Below are 16,450 nucleotides of genomic sequence, written 5' to 3' on the forward strand. Positions count from 1 at the left end.
TGTGTGTGAGAGAGTGTGTGTGAGAGAGTGAGAGTGAATTTCTCACTTTAAATCTATTGTGTTGCAGTTGCACACACACAGAACAAACTCCCTGTCCGTAGAGTCGGGTTGATTGGAGCTTTGTCTTTCTGATAGCCTTTGAACCAGCGAGTGTAGAAGTCCTGATCCCGTTTGTCATGTATGAACAGGTCAGCTTTAGTTGATTAGCAGTCTATTTGACCCCTGGATGTTTTAGGTGACTCTCTCCTCACCGGTGGCCTTTATTGATGAGAAATCATTAGCGGGACGACCCCATTAACAACGAAGGAAGGAGGAGGAGGAGGAGGAGGAGGAGCTGGAGGCTAATCCTGCTGCAGCAGGTATGAAACGGACAGAGACCCGGTCCGGCTGTGATTGACATGTTCCTGTCTGAGACAAGTGGGCAGCTTAGAGGTTGTTGACCCCATTAACCCTGCCAGGACTGAGGGTTTGGGGGGGGGGGGGACCAGAACTCTAATTAATCTGGCCTTAATATTCTAAGTTACTCTACAAGTAAAGAAGTTTTTGGACACACCCCCGTCCACATACTTGTTTTCATGGTTACGGCTCTTTTAGTTCTTTACGTCGTGGTCAGCAGCACCCTGCTGAGGGAGACGACAAACTAACATTCCAGCTGTTCGGACGCATTTCACTCTCGCTACGCCAACGAGTTCTACGGCCACTTGCATTATCTGCAAAGTCAAATGTTTCAAGGTTTGGCAGCGGCACCGAAAATATAACACGACCAACTTAATCAAGTCCCTCCAGAAGCATCGTACGCCAGCAACTTTCACCAGCAACTTTGACCAAGTTGTAAGTAAACCTATTTCTATTACCATTTGAGAGGAAACGGAGATGCAATAGAGAAAATATGATTTATATCCTCTTCTAGAAATTTCAAAGGCTTTATTACCATTATAACCAAGATCCTATGATGAAACTGAATGTCTTCTATTACTTTTTATTACAACCTAAACTGTACATTTGGTGAAAATACACTAAAATACACCATTCATGATACAAGTTTTAAAGATATACTCGATCTTGGATAAAGACGATCTTCCATCACGACTTTTTGTAACGACGCCACAAGAGCAGACCCGGTACCTGACAAGTTAAATGTTTGAACCGTAAGAGCTCAGTGAGTCGATGTAGGTGGTTGGGAAAGAGGTGTTGCACCTCAACTGAATTGGGATAGCAGTGCAGTCATTGTTGCAACCATCGTCCGGGTCTTTATTTTTCACATTAGAGGTAGACATGAAGTTATCTCTCACGGTGATGGATAGCGGGGTTTAAATGTAACTAATTCTAAAACGTATGATAAGAGCTTTGGCAGTTTTTTGGCCGGGCAGCAAACAACCTCGGCCTGTTTTTGGACGGCGTGAGGACTCGAGAGGAAGTGTTGCAATCAATCACAGCGATTATGTGGCGCGCTTAAAGAGCCGGACGAGTCGGAGAGTGACACAGACCGCGACCTTCTTATCTGCTGCGAGTTAAGTGTCACGTTTGAAGAAGCAAGCTCGGCCTGAACTCTGACCCTGTTTGCTTGTGTGTGTTTTTTTAAAAGGCCACGGAGCCAAGTGTGCTCAGTCAAAGTGAATATCCTCCTCCAGACATCCGAGAGCACTCCTCCTCCCCTCCGTCTGTCTCCCCCACGTTGATTCCCACTTCTCTCGCCTTAGTCTCCTCAAAAAATGACACCTGTAAGCAATAATTCAGGTTTTCCTCGTGTAGTTTTCTAATCTGCAAGCATGTTTAGAGCAAAGCACCTCAAGCTTGTCAGTCTTTTTGTATTGGTATTATAAATGTGCTATTCATGGAGGGTCCAGGGTTTTTATGATACTGTATTTAAGTACTTTGAATTTTAATCTGAGGCATGATGTCATGTGGATAAACGAGAACTTCAAATATGGAAACAGCCGAGAAACTTTTCGTTGGAAAGTGAGAGAGCAAATTGGCTCGAGTCTATTTATTTTTTAAGAGAGGAAAAATTCTTTCATTCCCAAATGTGGAACATCTTCTGTCATCTGTGAATTTTGCAATTAGGAACACAACACAAGCATGACAGGCGGGAGAACAACTGTGTCTGGCTGGTGTTTGCTCGAGAAGCACTGCACTAAGTGAAAATTAATGTTAAGTTGCAGTACATTTTTTGAGGAGCTAATGTTGCGGCTGTAGGTGAGAAGAAGTTCACGCAGCGAGGTTTCCCCTCACAGACGTCTCTTCATCGAGCCGATATCTCTGCAGCCGCAGACCTCGGTTTTGTGTCAGCTCCGATGTCATGGCGGATTTGAGAGTGTGCTCCTGCCCTCCTCCAGCGCATTAGCATTTCTGCCGCTCCCCCACTCTCTCTCTTTTTCTTTTTTTTTTTCCTCCGCAGTCTTCCCTCTGATGTCACGCCGAAGCTCAGACATGTTAACACGAACCTTCATGCTAACACAGTTCAGTCTGTCACTGGAGAATATTCTTTTACCTGCTGCCGGAGCGCAACAAGACTTTTTCATTTTCACTGTCTCCGTTTACAATAGATCAGAGGCCTACGCTGCACCGCTGAACTCCTGAACTCTTGTATACATTACTAATGAACCTCTGGATTGTTATACAGTCGTATGTTAACAGGAAAGACAGGGGCCCTCTCTCTCTTTGTGTTGTGTGTGTGTGTGTGTGTGTGTGTGTGTGTGTGTGTGTGTGTGTGTGTGTGTGTGAGAGACTTATGCAGCACTATCATGAAGGTTTCTTGGCCCGGGCCTGCTCTTAATTGATGGGGGGCTGCTGGTATTTACTTACATTCTCAGGGTGGATTAAATCTCAAAGGAAAGGGGAGGAGATGGTGGTTGTTTTTCTCCAGGCTTTGTTTTAATGTGTGTGTGTGTGTGTGTGTGTGTGTGTGTGTGTGTGTGTGTGTGTGTGTGTGTGTGCGCGTGTGTACATATGTGTGTGTGTGTTTTGTCATCCCATGTGGTTCCGCGTTCGTCCTTCCTCCATGACGAGAACTGTCGAATCCTGTAAAGCTGCACGACGTCCGGGCACCAAATCTAATCACCAGCTATGCTGCGATGCATAGTGCCGCTCTGCTGGCTTACGTTAATGTGTTTGTGTGTATGTGGGAGCATTGTTTACTGCCCACAGTTGATGGTAAATACCATTATCTCGAGCTAGTTTTTCATTTTGTCCAATGGGTTTGGTATGGAGTCCAGGTCCGCTCGGGTGACAGAGAATCTCGCTGGACCCAGGATGTCCGGTTTGAGTTACGGATGCACATAATGTGATTGGCCAAAGTTGGACGACGTTACATTGTGTCAAAGCAAAATCTGCAATCGGTTCAACTTTACAACCTGTACTTTTATTTTAATTTTTTGCCGGAGTCCTCTGAGTGGCCTCATTCAAATGAATGACGGTGCTGCATTTATCTGTTAGCATGTCAGAGTAAAGGTTTTGAGCAGCCTCCCCCCCCCCCCCCCCCCTCCAGTTTCTAATCCATATCCAGTTTTGCAGAGGCTGAAACACACACACCGGTGGTGGGGGGGGGGGGGACTCTCCATGCAGCAAGTTTGCAGCTGCTGCCTCAGACAGTGGCCACCGGTCACAGATGGCGACGACAAATGGTGGTTAGACTACAGACAAGAATTGTTTGATATGGCGGCAAACGCAGTGAGACGGCAGCAGTTTGACTTTTCTGTGCCGTTACGACAGATTTTCTTTTTTTTTTTTTTTTTTTTTTTTTTTTTTGGTCGCTGTTGTAAATCTGTGAGTTTGACTGCTTTGTGGCACTTTGTGTACTTAATCCAACCTACATACAGTGGCGACACGTTACAGACGTTGACCAGCTTGTCCACCGTTAAGACAACCTTGCAGATGACTGTTTAAGTCCAAAACATAACAACAGACTCCAGGCTGTTTGTGAACATTTTCCCTCTCTAATATTCTGCTCAACATGTCACAGAGATGGAAAAACAGGAAAATTGCGTCCAAAATAAGACTCCTCAAATGCAACGTTGCCTCCCCTTCACTAACATTTTCTTTTGTGCCGAGGTGCCCGTTTTCTCCATCTCTGTTAATGACATCTTCTCCAGTCTGAAACCTTTTTGATTTCATCTGCTTCTGCGGCTGTCTTTATGCCATGTTTGTGCACAGATGCGAGTTAACTGTGTGTGCGTGTGCGCGCTTGTCAGATTGGAGATTGCAGCGTTGATTATGTGTCTGATGTTTTCGACAGAGTGACATCCCTTCTAATGAAATAATGGTCTGGTGGCAGAGTGCTGGAGGATTGCACATAGTAGACTTCAATTACAGACAAGATGATCTCCCCCCCCCCCTTTCCTTTCCTTTCAGTCAGAAAAAAGTACGGGTTTTTCTTCCTTTTTAACAGAAGTACTTACATGGAACAAAAAGGCTGAATAAAAGGCTTTCTTTGCAGCCAGACTTAGGGTCTAAGTGTTTTTTTCTTTCGATAATGGATAGAAAGAACATGGCATGCCTTAATTCACCGTCTCTTTAGCCAATCTGATGCCACAAAACAGCCCTTGCCCTCCTTGTGAGCACAAATCAACCCGAGCGCTGGTTGTTTTCCATCCCAGGCTGCCACATCTTTCACCGTTGTAATGTCTCCTCTTTTCTTCCAGATGCATTTTGCTCTGCTGCATGCATTACTCTGTGGACCGTGTAATTTATTTTTCTCAACAAATGATCTTTTTAAGGTTCCAGTTTTCAGCTGTGCCCCTTCTGCAATCTGGTATGAAATTAGCATACATTTCCTAAAAATATGCTTCTGGATCGAGTAAACCTTTTTGAAATATCACAAAGAGGAAAAAAGGCACCTTCTTTGTATTACAGCTCTTTTCTTTTTTTTTTACAGAAATAATGTTCAAAATTACAAAATAAAACCAAAGGCAGATGTCTCATAAATAAATGGAACATTGCATTAACCTGGAATCAAACGTACTTGACTGTTGACACTGTTTCTTTAAATTTGCACGGCGCTTTTTCAGATTGAAGGCGTTCTGAGAGCGCCACGGCTAAAGACGCTTTTTGCAGACAGTGAACTGTCAAGGTCTGAAAATATTCACAAACTGTGTCGACAACAAAAGATGAATTATAATTCATTATCATAATTACAATGCAACTTTGTTTGTAGATTGAGTAGACAAAATAATTTCCATTTATACTTGATTCAAAAGGAGAACACAATTATTTGCATTTTCAGTTCATTCGGTTCTTTTCACTGTGTCATTTTCATATTATTTGGATACTGACAATTTGAAATTCACTGAAGTTTGTATTAGGCAGCATGTTGTGAAAAGAGTCTCTTGTTGTTGGGTCAGGTGATTGACAGATTAGAGCATAAAGAAATCTAGCACTGACCTGAAAACAGTTTATTCAACACAATAAAAGAAGTGCAAATCAGTGGTTATGTTGGTGTGTGGACGCTGCTGTTTAAATTGTACAAATAATGAACAACGTCAAATCTTTTTTTTAGAGGGAGGAAGACAAAAAACAACAAACTGAATTGGGTTCAGTGAAACGGAGTTGCTGACATTATAAATGTGAACCCGTCGATGCATAATTTACTGTTTTATTGCAGTCTCTCCTTTTTTTCAGTGTGTGTTATGTAACCTTATTTGAAAGCAACATGGGGTGAGACAGGGAGCGATGCCATGCTGCAAAGTTCCCCGTCTGAACTCAAACTATAATTTAATGAAAAGAATATCAGAACTGAGAAGCTATTGTTGATGAATTTCACAATACTTTGGATACTGTATCATTATGGAGGTAAATGTGACATTTTATCATGACTCATCGTCTCTTTTGTGTCACTGTCTTTTCAGGGTGGACCCCATTCCTTATGACAATCCCAAGCCAGCAGGACACACCAGGTTTGTGTGTGTGTCAGACACACACTCGCGTACAGACGGCATCCAGATGCCCTACGGCGACGTGCTGCTGCACACGGGCGACTTCACCGAGCTGGGCCTGCCCTCCGAGGTTAAGAAGTTCAACGACTGGCTAGGTATTAACCTGCTTATGACACACATTCGTCCGGACGCATGTTTTTCCACACTCACACAAAGCTGACGTGCTGAAGCTCTCACGTGAACAGAGGGACGGGATGAGGCACGCATAACCAGGAGCTGGACCACACAATGACGACTCCCCCCCCACAACCCCGTTGACCCACAACTGCTGTGCTAAAGTGTCCAGTTTAACCTTTCTGACCTAACACCCTGGCTCAGTTAACCTATGACCTCTCCCTCTGGCCTCATGCTGTGGTTGGGTGATCTGTCCCTGAAGCAAGTGTTTCTTCTCTAGACCCTCCAGGGGAGCGCTGAAGCGAAGACTGAACACGAAGCAAATTTTAGAGTCATCGCGATTTCATATAAAGAAAATGTAAAGACGCAGGTGGACAAATTTGCCCTGCGAGGCAGAGACGTGCGTTTAAAACTCAGAGCCTATATTTATTAGTGTTAGGTCACCCATTGGTTTGTGGATTGCGGGTTTGAAGCCTCAAGTCCGACATTTTGGCTGTCGCCATTTTACTTTTTAGAACCAGAAATGACCATATTTTTGGATCAGAGGGTGGCGCTGTGGAAGAAGGAGGTCCAGCAGGGCCGGGTGCTGTTATCAGCAGGCGCTAGTTTGGTTAGCATGGTGCTTTCGTAATTAAAGTTATCTGTGATAGCGAAACACAGGCTTCTGTGTAATGAACAGCCAACTCCTTAAAGTGTCTCTTTGAACCTAGACTAGACGGTGAATAATTACAAGAATGTCAAAAGTGTAAAAGAAAACAGATTCTGATATGTTTTTCATTATATCAGAGTAAGAACCTCTTACTTTTTTTTTTTTCTTTTTTTTCTTTTTTTTTTATAAAAGTAAACCCCTTAGCTCAAAGTGGCATTGCTCTCAAACTCTATGTTTGGAGTATCAGACACTCGCCCCCTGCCAAGTTGAAAGGTAGCCGTCAAAGTTTGGCCTCTCCACAGACGACAGTGGCTGCAGTCAGTCTGGATTCACAGCAGTTACAGTTGGATACCAACATTGACCCAGTTTTCACAGCAAAACTCAGAAATCCAGAAGTCTGCAGAGACTTCTCAAGCGGCTCCTGCAGCATAATCTACTTCTCTGCTGTCCGTCAGTATGCTCTGCATGTTCAGTCATATTTCAGCAGAATTTACCTAAAACATGGCTTCCATCTCGATCCTCACGCACATCCTGTCAAACTCGCCGCCTCCTGCTCTCTGTTGTACAGTCCGCACCCTGGAATGGTTGAATCTCATCTTCAGGTGTTTTGCAAAAAAACATCAGTGATGCAAAATGCCGGCTCAATGTGAATGGAAGCCAGAAACGGAAAGAATCAGACCTACAGTAGGTAAATACTGTGAGCTCTGTCAGCACTGTTGCCGTTGTTTGCGCTGTTGTCACAGTTGGATGCTAACAGCGTATTGCACTGTGAAAAAAATGTGTTCAATCGGTGCTTTTGTCTTCTTAAATCTTTGTACAAATATAAATCTGCCTTGTCGAGAGGTATGACAAAACATTTCTATGCACACGTAGTCCTGCTTTGATTTTCTCTTTCATACCCGTTCGTGGGCGACGAATAAGAAATGAATCTAGGTGTATCACTCCACCAGCCCTCTGTAAGATGTTTCACGGCAGCCATAAAAAGCAGCAGAAAGTCCCAGTAGAGTAATGGAGATGGAGTTGTTTGATGGTAATTATGTTTCCCCCATCTTTTCCCTGCGTGGTGGTGGTGGAGAGGATGATTCGCTTTGGGTAGTGTGTGTGTGTGTGTGTGTGTGTGTGTGAGAGAGAGAGAATGGATGTGTGATCCAGTTAGAGTGCTGGGGGAACTGAGAGACGGCGCTCTCATATAAGGTTAGACTGGAATTTATGATCCTGAGACGCGACAAGAGCTAATTTAAAGTAGCGGGAATGAAACCTGTGGACCGGGAACCATGATTCTTTCATTTTCAGCATTAGAGAACACACACACACACACACACACACACACACACACACACACACACACACACACACACACACACACACACACACACACACACACACACACACACTCTCTCACACACACACTTTAGACGGATGCCGTGGAATTATTTTATCTATTTGCTTTGAACCAGCGTATCCTGATTGGATTTTCATTCTATTCGGTTTCTATTATCTTTATTTCCAATTGTGCACTTGACCGCTGCAAAATTGAGCAGCGCATTCGCACCTTTTCTTTCTCTCACTTTGATGAGGTAAAAGCGTTTTTATTTAACAAATAGGTTTTATTGGATTCTTTATTCAATTTGCCCTTTTGGCATGCGTCATAACCTTCTGCTATTACTGGCCAGAGCAACACAGAGCAGAGGAGCTAACGGATCAGAGCGACCCATGAAAACGGGTCTAATGTTGGTGAGCAGAATCTCCATGTTGTACGTAAAGGATTCTGCTTTTGTACAGTTTTTGTCAAAGAATATGTAGAATCCACTAAAATATCGCTGCTAAAGATATGTGAAGTCTAGACCTATAAACTGCATTCAGCTCTGTTTAACCAGATGACTTTACACCTGCAAAACACAAAAAACAGCTGACTGAGCGTAAACCTTCCAGAAACTATACTTGATGTGGTTTTAGCCATTGAAAGATAATCTACTCAACTCTCATTTTATTTTTTGAAATTAATTTTGAGTCTGTATGATTCAAACTTGAATGCATAAAATCAACATTGTTGTTATATTATAATTTATTACAAAAAGCGAAGAAATTTATAACAGATTATTACTAAATGCGGGTGTTAAGACATAATAGAGTAAAGATGTATTTTATATAGTTATTACATGATGTGTTATTACATAATGGGTTGTTACAAGCAGCTTTATAGATTATATTGGCTGGTTTGGAGGTCTGCTGGTTGACTCTAGTCATAAATTAGCTTGCTGATGAGTGTAAACAGAACCTACAGAGCTTTAAAAGACAGAAGGAACCGTGTCAACAGGACGCCTAAAATCCAGAATGAAGGAGAGGAAAAGCAGAGATATAGAGACGGAGCAGAGGGGTGATGAAGGCCAGAGCCTTTCGTTGAGTGCTCAATCTGCTGGAATAAAGCAGTGAGTCAGTTTCTTGATGGCGAAGGGGAACCGGGACAAATCACCTGGCCGAGGAGAACGAAAAGGGCACCGCAGAAGTTGAAAGATGAGGGGATGAGAATTGTAATAGATGTTCATCTCCATTTAGTTCAGGTTCATGCTTTTTCCAGCCGCCTGCCGTCTGCAGAGATGGACGGTGGCCTGCTGGGGTCAAGCAGAGCCGTCGGCTGCGGTTGTAACCTCTCTGACTGTCTGAATTGAGTTTTTTTTTCTTCCCCCCTCTTCACTAATCTGAGTTTTCTTTCCCGTCGTGCTCTGTGCTCTGGGTTAGGCATTCAGGGAGCTACTGAGGAGAGTTTATATGCTGCTAGTAGAACATATGAGGTCGCCTAGAAGTCGACCGTTCTGTTCTGCAGAGCTGCACCATGTGCACAAAATATGCAGTGTATAAAAAAAAACAAAAAACGTGTTGGTTCTAAAGAATTATTAACGGTTAATAAAATCAGAAGAATATGTTGTCATTTTTCATGATTTAAATATTGTTAGTTGATTTAGAGTTGATCTAAATCTTTATTCCTTCATTTCTTTATTAAAAGAACAGATTTAAACCTTTTCTCAGTATATATGAACTTCATGCTTCTATGTCCAGTAATTGCATATACATTTTATTTAGCAATAATAAAGAGACAATATGTCATGCATCCCTAACAGGAAGCTGTGCCTGAAGTAAAGGACACCAACTATTACAACTAGTGAACAAGATTTATGCAAAACTAGTGAATAAGCATTTGCAAATGAATTTGCTGGTCATCCTGGAAGTCCAGACTCCTACTATGTAACTGCAACGCCCTCAGTTCAGTTCTGTTCATCACTCCAGTCAGTCGGCTCAAAGAAATGTCCTCATCAGCTTCATATTGGTGGAGCGACTGTTCCTGATGTACTTTGCAGTCTCAGCAAATGGTTTGTTTCAGGTCAGAGGTATTAGAAAATGTCAGCGAGGAGGAAATTCTTGCCGAACAAAGTATGAAAAGAAAGAGATGCGGACTAGAGCCTAACACGTGGATACATATGCGGATACATGCGTGTATATGGTACCTCAGCTCACCAGCTTCCCCCCTCTCTTGTCCCCTCCAGGTGGCCTCCCGTACGAGTTTAAGGTGGTAATCGCCGGCAACCACGAGCTGACCTTTGATAAGGACTTTATGGCCGAGCTGGTCAAGCAGGATTACTACCGATTCCCCTCAGTGTCCAAACTCAAACCCGAGGACTTTGACAATGTCCAGACGCTCCTCACAAACTGTGTGTACCTGCAGGACTCGGACGTCACCATAAAGGGATTCCGGATATACGGGGCGCCATGGTAAGATCGCCGACCTTCCATCCAAAACTCCTCATCACTTTCTGTCTTTCATAACCGCTGAGTCGAGTTTCTGTCTCATTGTGTTGTGGATCCCTGAGGTGAAGGTGTGCCCTCCCCTCTGTCAGCGTTTGGCTGTTTCCCAGCTGCCCTCCCTGCAGTGACTCTGTCCTCTCAGTGAGGCGCCTCTCTTACATGCAGGGTGCTATTCCCAGCTCGCACATTCCTTTTATGAGCTCAGGCCCTCGCCTGCTCCCCGAGCTTACGTTACACCTGTGTTTTGACACGGGGTTAAGTGATACGCGTGGTACCGGGACACTCTTGTCAATAGGCTCTCAGGTGTGGAAAGAACGCAGAGAGGGGGGGGGGGGGGGGGGGGGTTTGGTCGGGGGATGGTGTAAGCAGCTTGTGTTCAACAAACAGAGGCAGGTGGGAGTGAGAGGTGTTTTGTGCAGAGAAAGTACTCATAGCCACAATGGAAGAAAACTGCATTCATGGATGTATAACTTCTCATTAAGCCAAAAAAAAACAAAAAAACTTTTTTTTTGTTTGTTTTTTTCAGAATTGACTGTACGTTCTGGAGCATGAGGAACATAACAATGGTTAATGTTTGGCAGAAAGTGTTTCCCAGAGATATGATCATGTATTTCTTTTAAAAGCAACACCAATATCCAGTATTTTTACGCCTATATCACACAAAAATGCTTTATTTTTTATTGCACAGAGGTTGAGGCTTTTACGGCTGCCTATTTTACTATAAGATAAATATCTTTAAAAAGGCTACGATACTTCTGCAAATTAACGTTCAACCTTAAGGGAAAGCAACTTGGCGGGGGGGGGGGGGGATAAATATATATATATTTATTTTTTTCTGAATAAATCAATGAGCAAATTCAGAATGGATTTTTTTCCCCGCTTTGATTGCCTAACTAATCTATTAATTGACGAATCATTCGGCATTGTTTTTATACAGTAGAATTGATCTTCGATTGATGCTGGGTTAGCCAATGCAGTCGTGTGTTTCTAATGATCCTTTATTCTCATCTTGGAGATGCTGTCTCTGATCCATCCTTTGTTATAGTCCCATAGAAAGAAAGCCCTGTAGTCCGGTCTGAGCTGCTGTTGTCTGACTGTATTTGAACCATCTTGCAGCTTGACCTCGGCTCGCCGGCTCTGCTCCTGTGTGTTTTGTTATCTGACGGTCGAGGCTGAAACTTCCTCCGTCCTGCTGAGACTCCCTCTGCTCTGTCTCTCTCTCTGTCTCTCTCTCTGTCTCTCTCTCTGTGTGTGCAATGGTTCTCACAAGTCTGCTCCAGACTTAAAATAACTATTTAGGTCACACCTTCATCCTTTTAGTGGCTATAATTAGCAGGTTTGCAGCCTGGCTTCAGAAGTGGCAGAGGATCAGATCCCAGCATTCCTCCGACATCATAGCAGCAGGAAGAAGAGATTAGCTGCTCTTTTTTTTTTTTTTTCCCCTCCATCCTTCCTCTCCTCCATCCTTCGGTTTGAAAGAGGAAGGATGCTGCCCTCCCCCTCCCTGGTGGGTGTTTAGTGTGAGGGCTGGTAAGTGTCTGTTGTGACAGCTGGTGGTCTCGTGAGAGGCGGAGTGGACAGCTTGGCCACCCCCACCCCTCCTCGGCTTCGGCTTCCTCACCTCCTTCACACCCGTATGCCATCGTGGTCCCGGGGTCTGGCCTGCTTGTCCGGTGTGAGGTCTCACTTAGCCCTGCAGTGACCCCTCACTTCATCAACAGCTCACCAGCCCGCCGCCTGGGTGGCCGAGCTCCACCGAGCCCTCAGCGGTCTGCTGCGGCAGCACCGGGACCCGTCGGCATCAATGTAGCGTGTAACCACCACCTGATAAACGCTGCAGTGGTCTGCTCTGCCGCTGCTAAAACGCAATCAAATCCTATGTTAGGTTTTCAGCCCGCTGGTCAGTTCATCCAATCACACATCTGCTTTCAGATGAAATATCTGGATTTTGTTTTCAGCCGATGCAATAACCAATAATTAACTGCTTCTCAATAAGATGTCCGATAGTTTCACATTAAAAAGGAAGTTAATAACCTGTAGTTTATTGCGCACACCTGAGGGTAAGAAATGCTACGATATATGAGCAAAGACAGATGATTTAATATTCTAAAGTCCTGACCTAACTAATCTGACCATCTAAATCCCTTTTGTTATCGCAAAAAAAACAAAGAAAAGTTCTGACGGTGATTTGCTGTTTTTCTACAGCAAATTGCACTTTAGTTGTTTTCTTCTGTTTGATGTTGCATTTGTCACGTCAATGAAAACAATTTGACTTCATCCGATCATTTCTGAGGCGAGATATATATCATGTATCCCTGGTCTGAAGTTTTACGGTCTTTTTTGTCATTACATTTTTCAAAGTAAGTTGATGATTTCAGGTTTACCAACCAGAAGTCATTAGCTTTTGTGACCTCGATTATTATTATGTTTTGTCCCACCTCCGTCTCTAAAACTGACAAATGTCAATGACAAACAAAATACCATCAAAAGGATGTTTCTTAGTTTTTCACTCAAACAAGAAGTCAACTCTAAAAAAAGCAGTTTGCTTTCTTTTGGAATCCATAATCCACTCTGCATGTATCATAAAAGAGCAGCAACTTCTCAGCTCCTCTGTTGGAATCCACTATAATAATTAATAATTTAGCAAAACACATTAACTTCTGGATCAATTAGTCAGATTTCTACCAGAAGCGCGAGCAGGACTGTGAAGTTTTCTCTTGGACATCGTGGAGAAGCAGCAGGTGACGGCAGTTCACACGCAATGAGCCTGCAGGTGTTCACAAGATGGGAGGAAACAGCCTGCTCTGATTGACTGATAATACGACACACTTCTTTTTATCACCGCTCCCACCATTTCTTTTATCAATCAATCAATCAAAGGTCTTATAGATACAAATAAAGGATATTCCATTTAATAATTATCTGCAGCAGAGTTCAGCCACTCACAGCGGAAATGTTTGGATAAACCACCGAGGAACAGTTCAGTCAATTCAATGTGTTTCCTAAAAGTGTTTTGGACACATCTGTGTCTGCCGTACTCACATTGGGCCTAAAGGAGCACACGCATACGAAACATGCTTTCACATCATCAGTGAATATCTCTACTTTCCCACGCAGATTGTCTCAACTTTTTATCTTCTAAAACTTAGAAGTAAAGCCTGTTCTGAACTCCACTCTTCAGGGATCGAGGTGGATTTTAGCGTTTCTCTCACACACACACACACACACACACACACACACACACACACACACACACACACACACACACACACACACACACACACACACACACACACACACACACACACACAGCTTTTTGGTCCCTCAAATATGTGTCCAACATGTTGCCTCAGTTAATTAATCTCACTAGAGTATCTATAAATCTTCAGTGTTGAGGGGAAAACTGCCCCAGATGTTGTAAATGCGAGGGCTCCTCTAGCTGTGGGTTTAGTGCCGGAAAGAAATGTATTCAGAGATTAAATTTATCTAAAAAGCCAGTAATTAAAGATAGTGATACGAAGTACAATTCCTTATATTACTTGGTTGTTATGTTAATGTCAATAGTTGTAGATTATAGTTGTCCTTAGCTTTATGGCACCATTTCAGTGAAGTGAGAAATGAAAGGAAATGTATTTAATTTCTGTCATTTTGTCATTTTTTTTTTTAACTATTTCCACTTCCAGATGAATTGGAGCAGCTTACTCATTCAGATACTTGAAAACAAACTAAAAAAGACTACGACTGAAAGAAGCCACTGAAGCATGAACGCTAATGTCTTGAATAAATAAAATACTTGGAAAATATCCTTGAGCTTTTATTAAAGATTAAATAGGCGAAATGAATGATCAGCAGACATTTTTTCCCACGGCTTCAACTACAGATCACTTTCATTATTTAAGAAATACTTAACCCGTTAATCGGTTACTCACCCTGTGTTTTTCCTGGGGAAAAAAAACTTTTTCCGATGACAAAAAGCAGAAGTGTTTTAAATGGTATCAGTAGCTTTTTCTTTATTGAACAAATCACTTTCTAAGACATTTTTATGATAATGATCGTGGTTCTGTGTTCTAAACATTTTTGAGTAAAACTCTCTTCTGACCCTTTTCACTCCTGCTTGGAATGAAAGCAGTGTAGCATGAAAGACACACAACTCACGCCGTTTAATGACAGATGCTCAACAGACCGAATACCTAAACCTCCTCTTCTCACACTCGCGCGCGCACACACACACACACACACACACACACACACACACACACACACACACACACACACACACACACACACACACACACACACACACACACACACACACACACACAGTGCAGGCTTCTGCACCTTGTCAATCAAGCCTCCTTTAGGAGGAGCTGAAGGTCTCCAAGAGCTGCACAGTTTGGGATTTTATTCACATCGTTAACTCTTTCTGCTCCAGGCAACAATATTTTAGAGGCAAAGTAAAACTGTGAGTCCTTTTCTCTGAACTTTTGACACATTTAATGTAATTATTAATCACCTGTCTTTAAGTTACTGCTTTAATGCAGGATATGAATTTCTATTTCTTGCCCTTTGTGTTGTTGCTGTTCCAGTCTGACGCCTTTAGGGTTAATCACTTAAATGACTTCAGATTTTATGTAAACATAATATTTCCTTTCTCTCTATTTTCTGTGTACTTTCCGCCAGCATTTAGTTTTCAGGCTACTGTATATATCATTTCATTCCGTATGCATAGGAGAAGAATGGAGAGAGCTGTTTTAAATGCTGGTGCGACCTGGTCTTCAGACATAACGCGCACTAATGCAGAGTAATCGATTATCCGTCCCAAACAATCCCAATCATTTACTTTGTCCGGCTTCTCCAATGTGACTATTTGCTGCTTTTGGTTGTTTCCTGTCATTGTAAAGTGAACCCCTTAATATGCAGTCCTGAGGACATCATTTGAATTACATATTTGGCATAATGCAGTCTCAGCCGTTTCCGCTCTGATGTGAACTCATCAGCTGCTCCTGACTCACTTCCGACACCGCATCCCTTTCAGAAAAACCGGCCGTGTTCGGCAGTCAGTCTGGTTTCCTGCCGATCGACTGGATCGGCAATCGTTACTCTGAAACTAGTAGCTAGCTGGCCGGCTAGCGCATTTGCTACAGACTAAAGCTAGCGACCTGTAGCGTGCAGTGAATCTACGAAACCAGGCTAACGCCACCTAGCTCGATGACTCAAACTAGCACGCTAAGTTACAAATGATAGAAGCAATTCCAAACGATGACTCTGTTGTTCATCAAATATTACACCACACACCAGGTTTGTGAGGCGCATTCCTAAGTTATTGAAGTTATTACAAGTTTCATACAATATTCTCAACATTTTTCTGACGATGATTGACCTTTATAGATTAAATCGTGCTCGTTGTTGACTGCTTTCTGAGTTTGTGATTAGTTGACTAGTCTAAAGTTTAAACTTCAGGGAAATGATCTCTCAGAGACTCGGCTCTGACATCAATAATAGAAGCGGTGACCTCTGTGTCCGCTCACAGATACGTGAGGAATCCTGCTGCTTTTGCGGACTGCGATAAGCTCTGCTGACTGATTCAGAACAGAAGGAGAGCGGGGAGGAGAGGCGGTCTGTGGGGATTAAACCTGTTTTGTGATTCTGGACTTGACCGCAACTTAACTCCCGGGTCGTAGGTCAAACTGTTGCTGCTGCACTTCTCCCTGATCCTCCCAGCCGAAGCCCTCCTCTCTCTTCCTCCTCCTCTGTTTCGTCCACTGGGGGAGTCTCCTCCCTTCTTCTCGGGTCCTTTTTTTTTTCTTTCTCTCTTCTATCTCCGTTCATTTCTTCTTTCCACTTCTCTCCTTTCGCACAGATCACGCTTCTCATTTCCGGTCAATTCCTCCTCTCTTTTCTTCACAGTACTTACTTTGGTTCCTGTTAGCAAATTAAATGGCAATCAATGTTTGCT

General features: G+C 43.1%; 1 protein-coding gene across 2 annotated transcripts in view; it reads left to right on the forward strand.

Annotated features, from left to right (window-relative positions):
* mpped2a (metallophosphoesterase domain containing 2a) overlaps positions 1-16,450 on the forward strand; it is a 59,867-nt gene that overhangs the window by 14,727 nt on the left and 28,690 nt on the right. For both annotated transcript variants that reach the window (XM_068730864.1, XM_068730865.1), the window contains 2 exons: positions 5,844-6,025; positions 10,236-10,461. In XM_068730864.1, the coding sequence (XP_068586965.1) occupies positions 5,844-6,025; positions 10,236-10,461 (408 nt within the window). The remainder of the gene's footprint in view (positions 1-5,843; positions 6,026-10,235; positions 10,462-16,450) is intronic.

This window comes from Cebidichthys violaceus, unplaced genomic scaffold (assembly GCF_023349555.1).
Source record: "Cebidichthys violaceus isolate CVI_PGR_0920_01 unplaced genomic scaffold, fCebVio1.0.p SCAF_5, whole genome shotgun sequence".
NCBI lineage: Eukaryota > Metazoa > Chordata > Actinopteri > Perciformes > Stichaeidae > Cebidichthys > Cebidichthys violaceus.